General features: G+C 37.2%; 1 protein-coding gene across 23 annotated transcripts in view; it reads right to left on the bottom strand.

Annotated features, from left to right (window-relative positions):
* Positions 1–20,261, bottom strand: part of Sox5 (SRY-box transcription factor 5) — a 922,227-nt gene that overhangs the window by 90,087 nt on the left and 811,879 nt on the right. For all 23 annotated transcript variants that reach the window (XM_074075856.1, XM_074075864.1, XM_074075855.1 and 20 more), the window contains one exon: positions 1,819–1,904. In XM_074075856.1, coding sequence (XP_073931957.1) covers positions 1,819–1,904 — 86 coding nt within the window. The remainder of the gene's footprint in view (positions 1–1,818; positions 1,905–20,261) is intronic.

Below are 20,261 nucleotides of genomic sequence, written 5' to 3'. Positions count from 1 at the left end.
GCATTGCTGGTCAACAAAGCCTCTCTCCACTGGAGTCCTGCCATGAAACATGGGGGTGCTTCCAGCTTGCCCTCGAGTCCTGTCACCACTAATCTCAGGGCAAAAGGAAATGAGAATGTCCAACTTGCTTTGGAAACTGACATCTTAAATCTCTCAAACTCCTCATCCCACGTTGAAATCCGACCTTGGATACTTTTCCTTCTTCCTTTAATCCCATTCCTCTTCCCAGTCTTACTTCTTAAAACCACTTTTCTCCACTGTTCCTGTTCCCCAGATGCTATTTCAAAGGATAACAAATGCTTTTTTGTTAAAAAAAATGACTTTTACTGTTCCCAGGGCTCCAACACTTCCCAAGGTATTCACAGCTCAAAGAAGCAGACACTCACAGGGTAGTTTTTCATAGACGAGGTAGGATAGAAATGAATGTTATTAACCTCTGTAGAACACAGTGTGTCTCAGCTTTCACACAGGTACTTCCTCCTGTGAAACTCAGCTGGTCTCTCAGAAGCCCACCAGGCCCTCTGCAAATCCATGGGCAGACCAGATGTATCTGTCCCTTGATGCGACAATAGAAAACTCTATTTTCTTCAAAGCCTAAGATCATCCATCACAACAATGCACTTTCATGAATACAATTTAGTTTTACTAAGTACAACTGCTATATTGGCTTCACAGGCATACCATGTCTTTCAGACTAAGGAATATATAACACTTTTTACAAGGGGAGATTAATCCTAGTGTCAGATTGGCTTCTAGTTCCATTAATTGCGTAATGAAAAGGTCCATATGGAAACTCTAGAATATTTTTTGGTGCACTGATTCAAAGATTTAGGTAATGAAAGCCACCTTCACCATAATTTTATTGTTTGTCTTTTTGACCTTTGAGACATAATTTCTAAAAATCACTTGGACATCTGGCGCAGTCATCATTGACATTCCTAGATGGGCTCCATGTCTAAAATGATCTGTTTGTTTTTGTTTTTTCTAGTGTCACTGGGGTTTGAATTCAGGACTTAACACTTGCTAGCCAGATGCTCTACCACTAAAACTATGCCCTGAGACATTTTCACTTTAGTGATTTTTAAAACATGGTCTTATGCTATTCCTTGGGCCAGCCTGGGACAGCAATCCTCCTATCTCTGCTTCTGAATAGTTGGGTTTACAGGCACGATCCACCATGCCCAGCTTGTGTGTTAAGAAGGAGTCCTGCTAATTTTTTGCCCTAAGCTGACCTTGAACTGTGATCCTCCCACCTCTGCCTCCAAGTAGCTGGGCTACACAAGCATAAGCCACCATCCCTGCCTATAAAGGTCTATTATTGGGATATCTAGGATAAAGTGGTACTTATTTACTTACTATCCCTTGTTTGCCCAGCTGAGCTGGCCTTAGAGAAGAACAAAGGGACCCACAGGGGAAGCCAATGACACTGGGCATATTGAAAAAGTTTAAATAAAATTTTTGTAAAGTTGCTTTGGTCCACATGTGTGTTTCAATATCTTTTTTGTTCTTTTTCTCTTGATAGTGATCATTCTGTGATGAAATCATGGCATATAATAAAGCAAAATTATAGCTCACTTTCTTAAATGAGACCGGGCAATAAAAAAAATCATAATAGCTATCTTTAGCAGAACGTAGAACTAAAATTGAAAAGAATCACCATCTCAACTTTGGGGTGGGGTTCAGTACAAATAAATTTAAAAGCAAAAAAAAGTGTGACCCAAATATCCCTAGTCAGTTTTATTTTGCCTTGCCAAGATAATGGCGTGTTCCATATTTACTTAACCTCTGTCCCCTCTGCCCTGTTCGTTTCTGACTTACCTGCAGTTGGAGTGGGCCTAGGCCTGGTGTGGCTGCAGCAGCAGCTGCCATGGTCGTGGGGATCAGCTGAACAGGGTAAGGGTCACCTAAGTGAGAGAATAGCAGAGCCGTCAGCACCTTTTATCTACTCTCCACCTGCAAATTAAACTCCTGCATTCACTCTTTCCAGAAGCCTTCTTTGTGTGCCTTGCTAGGCCTAATGAAAAGCTCTATTGTGTAGCCTTTTACCAACACTCTTCACAATTCTGGCTGAGAGAGGAATGTGAATAAAAGGCGCAAGCAATTAAGGCAAAAACCTCATCCTTTTCTCTTGATGTATTTAGGAAAATGGGAGGGGGTTGCACATTGGACAGAGGGCTGTGCTTTGTAACACACACACACACACACACACACACACACACACACACACACACACACACACACTCCTGACAATCTTGATACAGCACTTCAGCCAATCCTTGGCCAATTTACAGTGTTATTAGAAAAGGAACTTACCAAAACTTACTTTTATTTCAACAAAGTAAACATCACCGATTTAAGCCAAGTAGCTTATCTTTCAAATTGATGCTATTATTCAAATAAACTCTATCATATCTTGTGGACAGATTCATAGTAAAGAAAACATTGTATGTGTTTTTAGGTTATCTAAAATATTGGCATTTTTTATTCTGGACATACATGTTTATGAAAGACAACAAAAATAGATGGCTTCCTCCCAAAAGATTTTAGCTTTTAAGAAATCATAGTAATTTGAAATTAATCTTGAAGTTTTAGTATTTTTATGATCAATAAAAATACAGACAGAGAGACAAACACAGAGAAGATTATTCTGCAATTTGTTTTGCAAATCAAGAGTTTTTTTTTTTTTTACTTAGCAAAGGGGTACAATAGACACTTTGCATAGAGCCCAATGACAGGCTAATAATAAACTAATGTAAATTATTAGCCATTTGAGATATAACCATAACAAATAACTGAAAGCATAGCTAGAAGAACACTTTGGTTACAATAAACTTTTTAGAAATTTATTTTATGACAAAGATTTGCTGAATGTTGCATGCATAAAAAAATAATGTAAGATAACTGACTTAATGTAGCTATTAAAAAACACTTACTGAGTACCTGCTCCATGTTGAGCACTGCTCGTGGCACTGGAATAAGTTCCAAGAAGCCAAACGTGCATATGTGGACTTAGCGGAAATGTAATGAAGAAGGCTTCCTAAGAAGTGTGTTCACGGGGTTGTGTGTTTTTATATTTTTCAGTTTCCTCACTTTTATACTTTGTCATAATTTCTTGTTATAAGTATTTATTTTTATGTGTGTGTGTAAGTTTTGTATTTTTATTCTGAAGAGTGTCTCCCAAGTTATATGTTTCGGGTTTCAAAATACCTAGATTTATCTCTGCTGGTAACTTAAAAGGATAACTAAAGGATTAATATAAACTATCATGGCCTTTAGCCAAGGAAGTAGTGTGAAAACCATTATGAGTGTCCCAAACCTGGTCTAAGACAAATACATCTCAGGATGTAGTCATGTTTAAGTCAACCCTCAATTAAGGAAAAACTAGTCAAAGAAGGACAAAAGAGAGTTTTGGGCAGAAAAAAACATGTCATGAAGTTTTCAGAGTCATATGGAAGGTTTATATCATGATTCAGTCCCCATATTGCAGAAATATAGGGAGCAGGGATGAAGTGGAGGTGGGTGGGACTGAGGAGCTAAGTACTGTACTCCTGACTGCTGACTGACTACGTATGGTCCTGAAAGCAATATTAAAGAGACTAAACTTCATCCTACTGGATAAAAGTGACCTCAAATGTGGAAAACAGACCAGGTGAATAAGACCACATAGGCTTGGGGTTGGAAACTATTATCAGCTAGTAAACAAGGGCAGAAATCTGTATAATGGGTAATAATGGGCTGGAGTGGAGTGGTGACACTGGGATGGAGAGTCATGGGGAGACTCAAGTGATATTTGAGGGTAAAATTGACAAAACTTGGTGGTTGTTTCTAAGGAGGATAAGAGAGAAATCCAGGTGGACTTCTAGGTTTTTCACTTGAACACTGATTGGAATGAGGTGCTGTCTGTTGGGTTTGTAAACATGAAAGAGAAGCAAGATTTTCAAGTTGGGCTTGAGGGAAGGGGGACATCTGGAGGAAGGAACAAAGTAATGTGTTTGGAGCATTTTAAGTGTAAAATTATTTTCTCTGTGTGGTACTGGGGCTTGAACTCAGGGCCTACATCTTGAGCCACTCCATCAGCCCTTTTTTGTGAACAATTTTTTCAAGGTAGATTCTTTCAAACTATTTTCCTGGGCTGGCTTCGAACTGAGATCCTCCTGATTTCTGCCTCCTGAGTAGCTAGGATTATAGGCACCCAGAATGAAATTACTTTAGATATCCAAATTCAGGTGTTCATCAAACACTTGATGTACATGTTAGGATTTTACTGAAGGTCCACATAGGAGACATAAATTTGAGAGTGGTCAGCATACTTCTGAAAATTTGAATTTATAAACTTTGTTGATGATATTTAGGAGTTAATTGTAGCTTAAAAAAGAGGTTGTAGGGTTGGATTGTGAACTAACATTTACATCTCAGAGAGATGGGAGGAAGTATAAATTTGCTATTCCAGAAGCTAAGTAAAGAAAGAATTTTAAACAGTGATCCATTTTTCCAGATGCTAGGCTTAGCAATGTGGATGTCACTGGTAAATTCAACAAGGTTCAGTGGAGGGGAGGGTGAAAACGCTAACTTGGACTGAGTATGGTCATGGAGGAGGACAGAAAAGAAGGAACTGGAGGCAGATGTGGAGACCCTGACTTTTCCAAGTGAGATTCTTGGTGAGCAGCACTGGCATCACCTAGGACTATCTCAGGAATGTAGAATTTCAGAGTCCCTTCTAAATCAACTGCAGCAGGACAAAATCCTAGACAAAAATCCATGGTTTTCATTTCCCAGTGCTTCTGTCCCATTTCCCCCCCTACACACACACCCCCACCCAACCCCACTGGGCGAGGGCCATTTCTAATAATTGCCTTCAAATGTACAGAATATGGCAAATTCAATGAGATTTTAACTTTTGAGATTTGGTTACAATAGATTCTGTCTTTCCTTTCCCTCCCTTCATCACTGGAACAAGTAGCTGGGTATGAGCTGTCCTCTGGAGAGGCCCACAGAGCAAAAGGCAGATGTTTTTGACCAATCCCAAGCAAAGACATCAAGCCTGCCAACAGCCAAGGGAGTGAGTCTGGAAGTGCATCCTTCCCAAGACAAGCCAGGAGATGACTCCAGTCAGGCCAGCACCTTCATTACAGTTATGTGAAAGACCTCAGCCAGAGGCACCCAGCATGGCAATGTCCCAATGAATGTTATGTCCCTAAGCTTTGGGATCATTTGTTAAATCAGGGAGCAAATAACTTCTCAATCAGAATTTCAACTTGAGGATTCCTAGATGACTTGCATGCTTGTTAGCACTTGAGAATTGTCAGCACAGACAGCTCCAAAGTGGTAGCTAGTGGAAGAGGAGGGATCAGGAATACTTCATTAAAAAGGCAAACATGTGGAATAATTACAGCATGCTTGATACTGAGAAATATCCTGTAAATAGGAGAAAAAAACTTACAATAGAGGGGAGAGAGAGAGAGAGAGAGAGAGAGAGAGAGAGAGAGAGAGAGAGAGAGAGGGGGGCAACTAACCATACTTGACAGGGATTTGCTTACCATTTGGTATTTTAAGTTATTTAATCTAAAAAAAACTGTCTACTTGTACAAAGGGAAGTTTAAATGTTTAAAAGCTGAGCTCTTATTTACAGAAACAAGCTGAAATAGCAAATATTATTACAGCACAATGATTAGAGTAGATAATTTAGATGCTTAAAATGGTGTAATTCATTTGTATTCTTCATTTAATGATCATAATCTCAAAATTAACTCAAGCACAGTGTAGAGGCTGTGATGCTCTGCATAGTGATAATTCATGTTATATGATTTGTTTTTCTTGTTGTAAATTAATCAATTAATAAGCCCTATAACATCTACCATGTGACTAGAACTCTGCTAGATGCTGTGGCAAACAAAAACAATAAAATGAAGCAAATCTTGGTCTTTATTTACTGTACATCTAACTTTTCCCAGTAAGTGTTTACTTCAATCACAGTGACCACCAGTGAGTGCTAGAGGACCTAAAGGAGAACCATTTGCCAACTCTGGTCTTTAGGGAATGGTTAAGGTGAAAGTCAAATGAGCATGGCCTTGCAGATTTGCAGGTGGATGGGAGGAGGTTAGTTTCAGGTGGTGTGAAATGCGTCAAGTTGAGAGAATCCAGCTTCATTGAATGTAGTGGGATAAGGCAGAGGGAAGAGATGGAAAGCAAACAGTTGAGAAACCATATAGTCCAGTCTCAAGGAGATCTGTGTACAAAGAGGCAGCAGATTCAAAAGAAAGTTTTAACAAGCATCACTACAGAGGCCAAGGAATAGGCATCTTAGAGATGGCTATTAGGATGTGACCCTGGGTATCTATCCCAGGGACACAGGCTTTCTCCTAAATTTGGGTTAATGGTAAAATTTCATAAAGGTGTTTTCTGCATTACCAGCATCTAATTATTAATAAATTATATGCACATTTAAACTCATCAGTTGAAATCTAGACATTTCTTATAATGCTATATTAGAATCTTATGTTTTCTCATTTCCTAAATTCATGAAGTTATGCTAGTGGAATTAACATAGTTATCTTTTTTGGATATGCATATATATGTAAATAACTATTATTTTATACTCATGCCATATTACACATGTCTGTATGAATATATATATATATATATATATAATCATGTACATGAAAGTACATGTGAAACATTTATAAAAAGTAAATAATTTTACATGTGTTGTGGTTGAACTGTGCCCCCTGCATTGATATGTTGAAGGTCTAACATGCAGTAACTCAGATTGTGACAATATTTGGAGACAGGCATGTAAAGAGCCAAATAAGATAAAATGATATCATATGGGCCTTAACCAAATGTGACTGGTTTCTCTTATAAGAAAAAAATCAAGACATAAACTCACAACCAGGGAAGACTAGGGAAGGATAGGGAGAGAAAGTAGCCATCTACAGGCCAAGGACAGAGGCCCCAAAGAAACTTCTTGATTTCATACTTGTTGCTGCTAGAACTGCAAGAGAAAATTTCTGTTTTTGAAGCCAACCATTCTGAGATGTTTTGTTATGGAATGCTTAACTAACTTATGAAGTAGGTTTGTCATGTACAGTTACTTATCGATGTCTTTGGTATGTAAGTGAGTTGAGAAAACCAAGGTCTGGAAGCACAAACTAGAAAGACTATGATACCTCCTGCATATCATTAATCACATACAGTTCCCAATATTAGTATGCAATCATACTAATTGCATATATGAGGAGAGACTACTACACCTCCTATTATCACCAATCACATACACTTAACAAAATCTTAACATGTAGTCATAGAAAGGATGTCAACACATTCCACAAGGAACCAAATACATTATTGCAATAATCTCCATCCAAAGCACAAGAACATATAACTTCAAGCATGCCTACCTCATATTATCTTTTTCAGGCCCAGAATATTTATAACTAGTATGGTTGAAATCTGCTCCAAGTTCTACAGTAAATGTAGATAAAATAATTAAAAATTTCTGATATAGGAATTTAATTCTTAATTAAGGAAATTCAAAAATATATTCTAAGACAATGTTGTCCTTCTACAGTAGATAGAATCCACAAGACCTCATAAAGAAGGTCATGGGGAGTTCTCAAAGGAAAAGTAGAAACTCATAAGCTGCTAAAAAAAATTCTTTTCTTGAAAGAAACACTGTCACTTATTTGGGCCCTCCCTCAATTAACTGTTTTGAGAAAATATTACAACAGGTTTATTTTGTAAATAATTCATGAGGTACTTAGAAAACTCAGATAATGGAAAATTCTGACTTGCAAAGTTTAATCATATGTAAGTTATTCAAGTTGACTTTCAACTAGTTAAACATCATTTCTTTTACTCTTTCCTAGGTTTTAACCATTTGAACAGTTTTTCCCTAAGTCTTTCCAAAATTAATTTGCTTCTTATTTCAAGGCCAAGCATGGAAATTTCTACTTCAAAGCTAAAATTTTTCACAAAGTTAAAAAATATACCAAGGTTTGTGTGCCAATTTTTTCCAGAATACAACTGAGCTTTTAGTATATCTGTGGATATAAATGATAAGAGTTGACATTAACCCCTTGAAAAGCCTTTTAATTGCATTAATATCATGACAGTGAATATCTAACTATCAATCATCTTTAGTTGTGTTATGAAGGATTCATTTCTATGTCATATAAAGCAAGCAAGAAAAACAAATTTTCCAACAGGGCTATTTAGGCTGAGAAGACTGAAAAACAGGTACGGTCTTACTCATCATCCAGGACACACACCCTGGCATCCACTGAACTACTACAAAGCTCTAAAAGTTTTATAATGTTCTCTTCTATGAAATTCATACCCTCATTCCTTTATTGGCCTCCCATGTTTTGTTTTTGTTTTGCTTCCTTGACAAACACCAGATTAATTTTTCTAGGTGCTGGGAAATATGAAAATTAAAAGTTGCTTCACACTCACACATAGTGCTCTAGTGGAGTTCCTAAAGAAATGAGGAAAATATCATTCAATGATATTATGACCAAAGAAGCAGAGGGTATCCTAGAAACCTAAAGAAAAGAACTCAACCTGGAAACAGAGTAGATCATCACGGAAGATTACTGACTAAAAGGTCTCTAAAAGATGGCCATTCTCACTACCAAATTACATTTTGGGAACATTGCTTCCCATGTCTTCTGCTTGTTAGTTCCATGGTAAGTTTTCAATACTTACTGGAAGATCAGATGGGTTCTTAAAGCACCCTGCTCTTACCACTCTAATTTCCTGGAGTCCAAGACAAAATGAAGTTAAGAAGGACACTGGGGATGGAAGTCTTTTGAGGGAAACTGTTGCTTTATTTCACCTCATGGACTAAAAGAGGAATTGGTGTGTGTCTTGTGCTTGGGACCAGCCCCCTGCCATTCCTAGGGCAGTACTAACAATAACCAGCATTCTACCCTACATCCAGTAGCACTTGTATCACTCCCAGTGTATCTGGAAATAGTGAGCTATGTAGCTAAAGAGAAGGCAGAACTCAAATCTCAGAGTCTGGTATTCTACTTTAAAGGCTATGTTAAGTCACTGGAAGACATTAAGCAGGGAAGTGACACGGCCTGATTTGTGTTTCAGATAGATCAATTTTGTGGCAAGAGATAGATTGATTGGGAGAGGGAAAGACTGGAGACAAAGAAACATGTTAAAACTATTGCAGTAAATCAAGTAGGAAATGATAATGGCCTGAACTAATCAGGATGGAACAGGAGAGGCAGGAACAGCTTTGGAGACAGCTTGGTTACCAATTACACGGGAAGAAGGGACACAGAAAATGAGCAGAAAAAAAATCATAGTTTGGCCTTCTAGTTTCTTTTGGTATGTGGCTTAGGAATAAATATCATTTTTTCTCCAAATACTTATTTAATTGTTCCAACATCATTTTTTAATAAATCATTATTCTCCCACTGATTTGAAATATGGGCAACTAATATTTGCTGACATTAAAACTCTGTTAAAATGTTTCACACACATATATAGCCATATATACATCTATATATATGAATATATGTAAGTGTATGTACAAAATCTTACTTGATCCTCACAAGGACTCAATAGGATAGATATAATCCCCTTCTATAACATTTAAATAAAAAGGTTTAGGAAGATCCTACAGTTTGTAGGTATTATAGTTTTTGATTTTTTAGTAAGGAAAGAATTAAGTTTCAGAAAACATCATATGCTTTTTTGTGTTTTTGGTGGCACTGGGGTTTGAATTCAGAATCTCATGCTTGCTAGGCAGGTACTCTTACCTCTTGAGCCACTCTGACAGCCCCTAAAGAGACTGTGTATTTAAATATTCATAACTGATACATTCACATAATTGTCATTGAAGTAACAAGTATTAACCGTCTGGTATGTGGAGGCATAAACCTTGCTTTTATGGTGCTTTCAGTTATGAAAGTAAGACATATAAATATAAAAGTAAAATGAATCTAAACTATATGACTAGCTGAGCATGGCAGTGCACACTTGCTATCCCAGCACTTGGGAAACCAAGGCAGGAGGATCAGGAGTTCAAGACCAGCCTTAACTAAATAGTGAGACTCTTTCTTAAGACAAAACAAAACAAACAAAACAACAACAATGACAAAAAAACTGTGTGAGTACAGTCAAATAATAATAAAAGTAAGTGTTATGGTCCAGATATGACTTAAGTCTCTCCAAAGGTTCACATGTTGGATTTAATTCCCACTGTAAGGTATTAAGAGGATGGAAATTTAATCCAGCTATAGTATTTACAGGTGGGACCTCTAAGACATGATTAGGATTGGATCAAAGTCATTATGGTGGAGTCCTTCTGATTGAATACTGGTGAACTTATAAGAAGAGGGAAAGAAATCATATGCATACTAGCACCCCTGCCCTCTTTTGCTGTGATGCCTTATGCCTTGGATCTCTGCAAGCAAGAAAGACATCATGCTGGGCTCCTGTGACTCACACCTGCAATCCTAGCCACTCAGGAGGCAGAGACCAGGAGAATCACAGCTGTCTGCAGCTCCAGGCAAGTAGCTTGCAAGACCTTATCTTGAAAAAAAACAAACACAAAACAGGGCTGGCGGAGTGGCTCAAGAGGTAGGGTGCCTGCCTAGCAAACATGGGGCCCTGAATCCAAAACCCAGTACTGCAAAAAAAAAAAAAAAAAAAAAAAAGGAGAGAAAAGGACATCATGAGATGTGGCCCCTTGACCTTGGACCTCCAGAATTGGGTCAAGTCTTTTTTCTTTGTAACTTATCTACTCTGTGATTTCGCGTGCCTAGCAGCAGAAAAGAGAATAGTGCAGATAGCAATCACTAGAGAAAGAAGGATTTTGTACAAGTTGGGATCACTGGGAAAAGGATCCAAGGAATGGCTTGGCTTGAGTTAGGCCATGAATAAAAATAACAAGGAACAGAGAAGGCTGAGAGCTGTGTATTAGTTACATTTCTCATCGCTATGTCAAAATATCGCAGAGGACTCTAAGGGAGGAAGGATTCACTTTAGCTCACAGTTTGAGAGGTGCCAATCCATCATGGCATGGAGGGAGTGGCAGGGGAGAGCAACTCTCATAATGGCAGCCAAGAAGCAGAGAAAAGGAGAAATCCGGAAAGTCCCAGGGCAAGACCTAGTACTCAAGGTTATGCCCTCATGATACATCCCATTTCCCTACATTTCACCACCTCCCAATAACACTATCATGTTATCAAGAGACTGGCCATTCATTAACTCAGAGACCAAATGATCTAATCATCATCTCTGAAAACACCATCACAGACACTCCCAGAGGTTTCCTTTACTAATCTCCTAGGCATTTCACAATCCATTTAAGCTACAGCTAAGGCTGACTGTCACACAGTAGACGCTCAGCAAGATTTGTTGAATGAATTAATGAATGAACTTAAAAGTCAGAAGCGCTCCAGGGCCAGAGAAGTGAGTGAGCAAGACATCTTTTTTGACTACCCTGCAATTGAACCCATTCAGAGAGTAGCAAGAAATATGCTGAAGGCTAATTAAAGTTGATTGAGGACTCCTCAAATATGCCAAGCAGAGAAATTTGCACATAATCATATCCTACCATATGTACACAATTATTTCTTATCCTAAAAATTAAACATTGAGACTATAAAAGCCCCTCTAAGACCACCATTTTCTCTTTCTTCATCTAAATTGTTAAAAACTAATCTATAATTATCTCGGTTCCTTTTCATATGCTTTAGCAATCACTGCATATAATTTTTAGAAGTACTTTATAAATTTATGAATGACCTCTGAATTGCCAAATTTTGATGGGTATCTTTCTGCACTAGTTGACTATTTAATGGTCCCCTCCTTTAACTATGTCTATATTCTCTTTTTTCCTTTTCTCCTTTTATTTTATTGTTTTTATATTTATTTACATTGTGTATACATTGTTCTTGACTCTTCTGAAAACATGCTGTCCTGGTTCTACTCATTCCTTGTCTCCATGACTATTGATTTTTGCAGTGGAGGGGGGCGTCTAACTTTCTTTATGCCTCCCTTAAATACTCATATTCTTTGGTATCTAATCCCTGTCATTTGACTTTTCTCATTTTATTCACTTTATTTGAATGAGTTCATCCAATCTTGTGAATCAACAAAAATTTACAAACTATTAGATTCCAAATCAATGATTATCCTACACCTTTTCCATGGTTTTCTAAACAATTCTCCCTAGTGGTCCCATAAGAAGCTTGCATTTCACAAGTGCAAAATTTATTTGACCATCTTATTTTTCCAAAACAACTTCTAACTTATGGTATTTCTATCTCAGTTGCTGATGCCCAGTCCATCACCCAAGCTATAAATATGAATGTACCCTTGATTTCTCCCTCTTTCACCTTTCATAAACAACCATTCACTAAGATCTGCTCCTTTTTACTTTCAGGCCTTCCAATCTGCCTCCCAGGCTCCAGTCCTCTATTAAAGAAAGTAATTCTCTATTGAGTTTCCAGGGGCACTTATTACAGGCACTCAATAAATACTCATTTGAGGTATTTAAAGTGTGATAAAAATTCATTGATTATAGAGTATGTGTTAAGAACTGAAAAATATGAGTGAAAAAGAAAAGCATGCCATGATAATTGAGATGGATGGATGGATGGATGGATAGGTGATTGGATGAACAGATAGATGAATGGAGGGATGGATGGCTAGATGAGCAGATAAATGGATGAGTGGATGAATGGATGAATGGATGGAAAGATGGATGGATAGGTGGTAGATGGGTAGATGAATGGATAGATAGATGGATGGTACATGGCTGGCTGGATGTCTCCATAATCTCAAACCTAGCTCTTAAGTGGGTTTCTTTTATTCCTGTAGCATATAATGTCTATAAAATATTTCCTTGAATTAATATAATGTCCTTAGGTCATTCATCATTCATCTTCTTATAATTTACTCTTAACACCAAACAGTTTATGGGCTCATGTATACTCTATTCTATCTCTTACTTTTTGTTCTTTATAGAGGCTGTACTTGGTTTGATTTTGTTTCTTCTTGGAATGCTGTCTTCACCCTAACCACTTCTTCATTTGCTTAGTTGCCTTCTCCCACTAGGATTTGACTCTGGGGTCCTCACACTAAGCATCCTCCCTGACACTTCTAGTGCCTTTGCCTTTAAATGAATTCCTTCCTTTCCAAGGACTTCTTTTTAAATTCTATGCATAGTTCTGTCATATTACAATTGATTATATGCTTTAAGTAACCCATTTGGGCTGCTAAAACAAAATACCATGAACTGTGTACCTTATAGACAACAAACATTTGTTTCTCAGTTTTGGAGGCTGGGAACACTAAAATTGAGGCACTGACAGATTCAGTGTCTGGTGAAAACCTGTTTCTTGACTCATATGCTGACTTCCTGCTGCATGTTCACAAAGTGGAAAGGCCAAGGAAGCTCTCCTGGGCCTGTTTTATAAAGGTAATACCCTCACAGCCTAATGGCCCTCCCAAAGTCTCCAATCCCAACAGTATCACCTTCAGGGTCAGGATTTCAATATATGAGTTTGGGGGAGGGAGGACACAGAGATTCAGACCATTCTTCCCAGCTAGAGAATGAGCACCCTAAAGGCAGAGATTATGCTTCCTTCATCTTGGAACCCATAGTTCCTAGAATAATGCCTGCCATATTTAAGGCTGTAAAGATGTTCATTGATTGTATAAATAAAAAAGTATTTCATTTAATTAAGGCATTAACAAATATCTAACACTGGAGACAGCTCTTGGAATATCAGAAGTCTAAGATTCAGTAAAAGAAATGATTATAAGTAAATCACTCTAGAAATACTAACAAATTAGTTCTCTGTGTAGAGTTTAATTCAAACAGACAGAATGTTTGGCTACAGATCATTAAAGAAAAACCAAACACTGAGGGAGACAAAGAGGCCTAAAAATTGAGGTATGAGGAAATGAGGACCCAGAGAAGGTAGTTGACATATAAATGAATCTCCTCTGTTGTTTGCATACAACAACTATCTTTTCTATTCTATAAATTATCTCTTTTGAAACTTTTGATTTTAAAACCAATTCATACATCATTGGATTTTAAAATTAAATGACATACATTTCCAAAGACTTGATTTTATTTCTATTCGCTACCAAGACTCTGCTATTATGAACTCATTACAGCACCTAAGCATAGCCAAGACACCTACTAGAAAAAATGGTTCACATGAAGCAATAATAAAACACCCCACTGTTTAGAGTCAGTGTAGACTCTCTGAAATCAATGTGAGCTCAATTTTTTTTCCTTATGGCAGGAAGCACAGCTGTATTTTCTCCTTCATTGTAAGCAGTTAGATTTATAACAATTCTTCTAAAGTATTCTGTAGAACCCAGACTAATGGACATGGTATATATAAGTAAAGAGGGTTTTCTAAATGCAGAAAATCTGTAAGAACTTTATATTTGTTAGAAAGAGCATAATGTGGCATTAAAATTTGGAACTTTTTATGAGAAATGCTTATATTTTGTATTAACTTGCATGAAATGATAAGTGATGAATATAAATATTTCAAATAAATTTTATTTGAGAAGATAAAATTAATGAAGTAGCTCTTGTTTGACTATACAGCTGTTTGAGAAAAAGATATTCAGAGGTAACTGTTAGTAAGAGATTTTTAAATAAAATATATTTTTATGACTTTTTAATGTAGCATAGCAAATGAAAACTTTATCCTATTTAATTTAATAGTTACCTAGATGGCTAGTTTAGAAAGAGATTAATTTATGAACTCTTTAAGAAACATCACTCAGAACAGGAAGACACTTATGCATATAAAAATTGGGAGCATTTTTCCTTCATGTCTTTGGCTATAAATTGCAGAATTTTAGTACCAGTGGGAATTCCTGGATTAATTGTCTAAGAAATCTGAGGATTCCTGAAGGAGTGACAATGAATCAAACAGTGTCCTTTTCCTTCAGTGCTCTAGTGTTACGACTGAGAATTACTTAAACTATTTCACAATGACTTGTTTTAAGCTGCTCAAAGAGAATCATTAATTAAAAAACTGCTTTTCCATCCAGATCTGTATTAGAACAGTATATCTAAATTTTGCCTCTGTGTCTTGTGAGGAACTGAATGGTCTAGAGAAAATGTACCCCAAATGATTAAAGTATTAAAAAGTATGAATTTGGAAGAGGGGCCACTCATGACCAAACTAAGTGCCTTTTCTCTTTTATTTCTGACTTTTAACATTAAGATTTAAATGCATTTAATGTTGCCTGTCTGGACAGTCATCCAGGACAGACATCCTACTCCTGGAAGGCCCCCGGAGTCTGTGGTGTGCAAGTGACAACAGGAAGCTTCCTAAATTGGTGTGGCAGAGCCTGTGGGACACAGATTTGGGATGAGTCCTGACCTAGAAGCTTCTACTGGGATGATAAACTTTAGACCTCTGGAAATTAAGAAATGTTACGGAATCCTTCACTTCCAAATGAAAAGAATAACACAAATATCTAGAATGGTTAGAAGTATAATGGTCTGGTATCAACTCCTAAAATCCTTTTCAATGTGATATAGTCTACATTCTCAAAATGGGATTATGCACTTAATAAACAATAATAATGTTACAGTTACGTAATAATTTACTTCTTTAGAAATGCCTGTCTCCTAATGAACTAGGTAGGACAGACATTACTATGGCTGCCTTGAAGGTGAAAAAACTAAGGCACACAAAGAGAAATCTCTTAACCAAGGACAAAAATAGCATGAAATGGGACCATGATTCCATGGCCTTCTAACCCCATGTTTAATTTTTACTTTGTCCTGTGAAATTTGTCAAAGTCAGACAATTAATAGTTTCCCATTATAAGTCGGCATGACAATCATTCACAGCAAAACTGGGACCAGTCAATTTTGAAAGTTTCCAACCTTCCATTAACCAGCACAGAACACATCAGAAATTAAGATGCAGTCTTTCAGATGCAAAGTGCTCAAAAATGAACAAATAAACTAAAGTGTAATGTTATATATGGAATTAAAATGGTCACATGGTAATTGATTTGGGGCAAATACAGGTACTGCTCCATGGTTTGAAACTGTAAATGTGGTAGGTAAGTTTAAATGCCTGGCAGAGACACAAACAAAGTCCATTGCATCCAAGTTAAGGAAATAATAATGAAAATTTAGGCATGAAGTGCAGAGGAAGAAGCCATGATACATGTTTTAAATTTGTAAGTAGGCTATAATCTATGACTCTATGAAGTAATAGGTATTTGTTCTTGTATTTATGTACATGTACATATTACATACTTATATCAAGATATACAATAGGTGTATATAACCCATATATAATTACGTTTATATCTGTCTCTAGAAATACGCGTACCAAATAGTTAACAGTTACCTCTGGAAAGTGGGATCATAGGAATGTATAGGTGTAAGTACACATAACTTCTGGTTTTTTTCTACACTTCTGTATCATTTGAGGCTGTGCAATCAGCAATTGCTCCCTTTCGTATATTAGAAACAATGTGAAGAGTTTTATGTTCTGACTATAGCAACAGGTTTAATAAAAGTTTAAGTGCTTCATTTGAAGATATAGCCACAGTGAATTATTAGGGAACCAATACTGTTTAAAGATTGCTATATTCTCTCTTGCCTTTTCCCTGCACAATGGCTGCAATGAAGATACCGTACCTAGAAAAGCTATCATAGTTCATGCAATGCCAGCCAGTTTCTGGAAAGCAGTGTGACAAATAAGAGAACAAGCCGGTACCTGGTATATCATGAAAATAACACCTGAGCAATGCTTGGATTATTATGTGAGTGAAAAGTACTCCTTTATTGCATGTAAGCTCGTATTATTTTGACATTTTCCAGCAGCTAACCCTGTATCCAAATTAACGTGGCAACCCATTCCACGTGATATTCCAGGAGCATGACTTTTCCAGTCCTCATGGAAAATAGGTAGTTACTGAAGAGTCTGAAGCAAAATCCTATCTCAGGCTGTGCCACTAAATATTCTGCTTCTATAGTGTCCAGTGGACTTCTGACAAAAGTTTGCTGTCCAGTGGAGCTCCCTGGAGTGGTAGCATGTGCTTACTGGAGCTTTCACTGTCCAGTGTCATTAATAGTCATGAGTAAAATGATATGCTCCTCTTCTGGACTTGCTCGTGTGAGTCACTACTGAGATGAAATTCCATTTTTCTGTGGCAAGAAAAACAGGAACCTAGAACTCTCGTGGTAAGGCTTGCCTGGTCAGCTTCTATGGTAATACCACATTTTAAGGCCTCTTGGCTGAAAGCACTGAGTGCTAGTAGCCACTCTTTCCATGTGACCCATCTACACTGGCAAGGAGAAAGGAAACATGGAGGTGAATGCCCTCATGTCTGAGATGAATGACATTCTTACATTCTAAGTTGCTAAAAACAAATAGATGAGGTAAACTATTCCATATAGCTACATCTAGTAAAATCTGTGGAATGGATCTGGAAAGGGTTTTTGTTATTTTTGCTTGTGTGAGTGTGTGTGTGTGTGTGTGTGTGTGTGTGCATGTGTGTAGAAGGCACTGGATTAAACAATGGTTCCTAATACAGATCAGTTACAACCTCACACAGTTATGGATTTAAAAGCGATTGTGTGACTATGTTTCTTAAACACTAAAGCAGTGTAATCTATTATTTTATAGCAAGTTATAGTACTGTGACTATGTACCTCTGTGGTGAATCTTGTGAAAATAGTATCAACTCCATTTTTATAAAAAAATGTACTTTACTAACATAGAAAAATTTCTACCATGAGAACTGGATGGTGCTTGCCACCATATCCAGTTCTCTTTACTTTTCAATCACTTCTTTTAAGCCACTAGTCTTAACATCCTTCAAAGAGAATTTTAAATGATTTTCTGTTCAGGAACCAAAGCTATTCTTCACAAGAATAAACATCTGCAAAGCTCTACAACTAAGTGAGATTTTCCTAAAGTCCTTGGTTTGTAAACTTTGGGGAAGAGAAAGAAATGGGATGTGTATTTTTTGGGGGGAGCAGGAATTGGTCACAGTCATTCTAACACACAGCACAGAGGCCTGCGGATGTGACTGGATCCTCTTCCCTCTTTTACAAAAAACCTACAGTGTGTGATCTTGACAACACATGTTTCCTATTTTGTCAGTTTGGTAAAAGTGTACTGTGTCAACAGCTTTAACCTGTGATCTAGTGACTGAGCACTGATTGTCAATGACCTGTATGTGAGCTAACACAGTGAAATCAGAAATTAGCATGTAGTCTCTGCAAATGCCAGCCGCATGGGTCCTTTGCAGCAAGATATATAATGGAACCCACATGATACCCCCATTAAACAATGAAACATGTGACATTAACTAAAAACAGGAACACATCAGCAAATACGCCTGGGGAAGTTTATGGTATTTAACTTCTAAACATTAATTTTATTGTGGTGTATGAGGAACTAATTAACTGAGAGTTTCCTTTTTTTTATTGGAAGCGGAAATACTGTTCAGAAAACTGATGAAGAGCGAATACAGCATATTTTAAGTTTATTAAGCTTGGCTCATCAACTTCTATTTATTTAAGCTAATCTCATAAGGCAATTAAATATTTCAATCAGTAACTTTATATGGCTATTTTATTTAGCACATTTTTGAAAAATTAATCAATGTGTTAAAATGCAGAACGAGTATGTGAATGTATTTCTAGTTTCACAGAGCCAAAGAGTGACTAATACATTTTCTAAAACTCATGTGATCAACATGAGCTCTGATAAATAGACAAATGGACATACACAGACAACAGAAAAAGGTTCCAAACATGGTGATTGTAATGAGAACAGCTAAGGTTAAGGGTAGATCAAATCAAACAGATGTTCCCATCGGCACTGTACTACTTTTTCTGCAAAGGCTTTTACTTTTCTGAGTCAAAGGCAGACTCATGTAGGTGTGGCAGAGTGAGTCTGATCCTAGATAATGGCTGGGTGTGGTTTTATGATCCAGTTATTTCCCTGGGGAGGGGGCCCAGGGTCTATGTCTTTTCTGACATTATCTCATCCAAGTACTTTTCACTTATAACCTAAAGAGACAGACACAGTGCTAGGCAGCGTTTCACACACAATCTCATTTACTCTGCCACAGTTCAGTAAAATGCATCTCACTTCACTTTGTAGATGAGGAAACTGAAGTGCCATTACTTGCCTAAAGACAAAGGAGCAGAATGAGGCAAAACCTGTTTCCAAGTCCAGACTCCCTCCATGGAAGTACCTCTTAGAGTGGAGTTGCCTATTTGAGATTGGGCTAACGACATCAACAAACACACAAAATTGAGTGCTTGAAATTATATAGACAGAGGAATCAACTGGTGTACACAAATGAGTCAATTACTTTCATAATATTTCATATAGTTCTACAAGTGCAAAGTAAATTCGTTCTGTTCTCTTCTGTGGTTCCCAATGTGATTGGTTAGTAACAATAACTTCTCTGTTAAGAAAAAGATCCTAATGATTTTTAAAATAATGTCACTAAAAGTTCCCAAATTTTCATGGGTTAAGGCACCATCAGGGGCTGAAAATATTTTTTATGACCCACTTAGGACAAAAGAAAAAGCCAACCACTCAATTTTATTAAGTAGGAAAGTCCAAACAACATAAGCATGGTACTTTACACAGTGTCCAATAGGTTCCTTTGTATTTCTTTAAAAATTTAAAATATCATTACTAATAGTGGAAATACTCCATGGAACTTGGAGAAAGAGGGAGAGGAAAAGAGAATGACAGAGCATCAGTAATACTGTAAAACACAACATCTGTGGAGGTAGAGGATCTAAGGATATGTATTGAAAGCTGTTGAGAAAGGTGGGGTAGGTGGGTGGGAGGTAAAATGGTAAGAGAGAGTAAAGGAAGGGGTTGAACAGACCAAAATAAAGTACACCCACGGTGGGGATACATTGAGAAACCCCTTTGAACATCAACTTAACTATTAATAATGAAAGACAGCACTGTAACATAAGTACAGTGTGTCGGGGGGAGGATATTAGTGGGAGAGGAAGGGTGAATGAAGGAGATTAAGGTTGAGGGTATATGGTTGGTGGACTTCATATACATACAAGAAATAGAACAAAGAAATCTCTTGCAATTGCTTTAATTGGGGAAGGGAAGGGATTGAGGGGGAGAAAGGATGGGGTGATCTAACCAGTGTACAATATAAGTCTAATTAGAATTTTCACTATGACTGTCCCCCTGTATAATGACTATATCCTAATAAAAATTTTTTAATAAAAAGAAAGTATC

Source organism: Castor canadensis, chromosome 6 (assembly GCF_047511655.1).
Source record: "Castor canadensis chromosome 6, mCasCan1.hap1v2, whole genome shotgun sequence".
Lineage (NCBI taxonomy): Eukaryota > Metazoa > Chordata > Mammalia > Rodentia > Castoridae > Castor > Castor canadensis.
The sequence above is the reverse complement of the archived record's forward strand: the minus strand, read 5'-3'. Positions and strand labels throughout refer to the sequence as shown.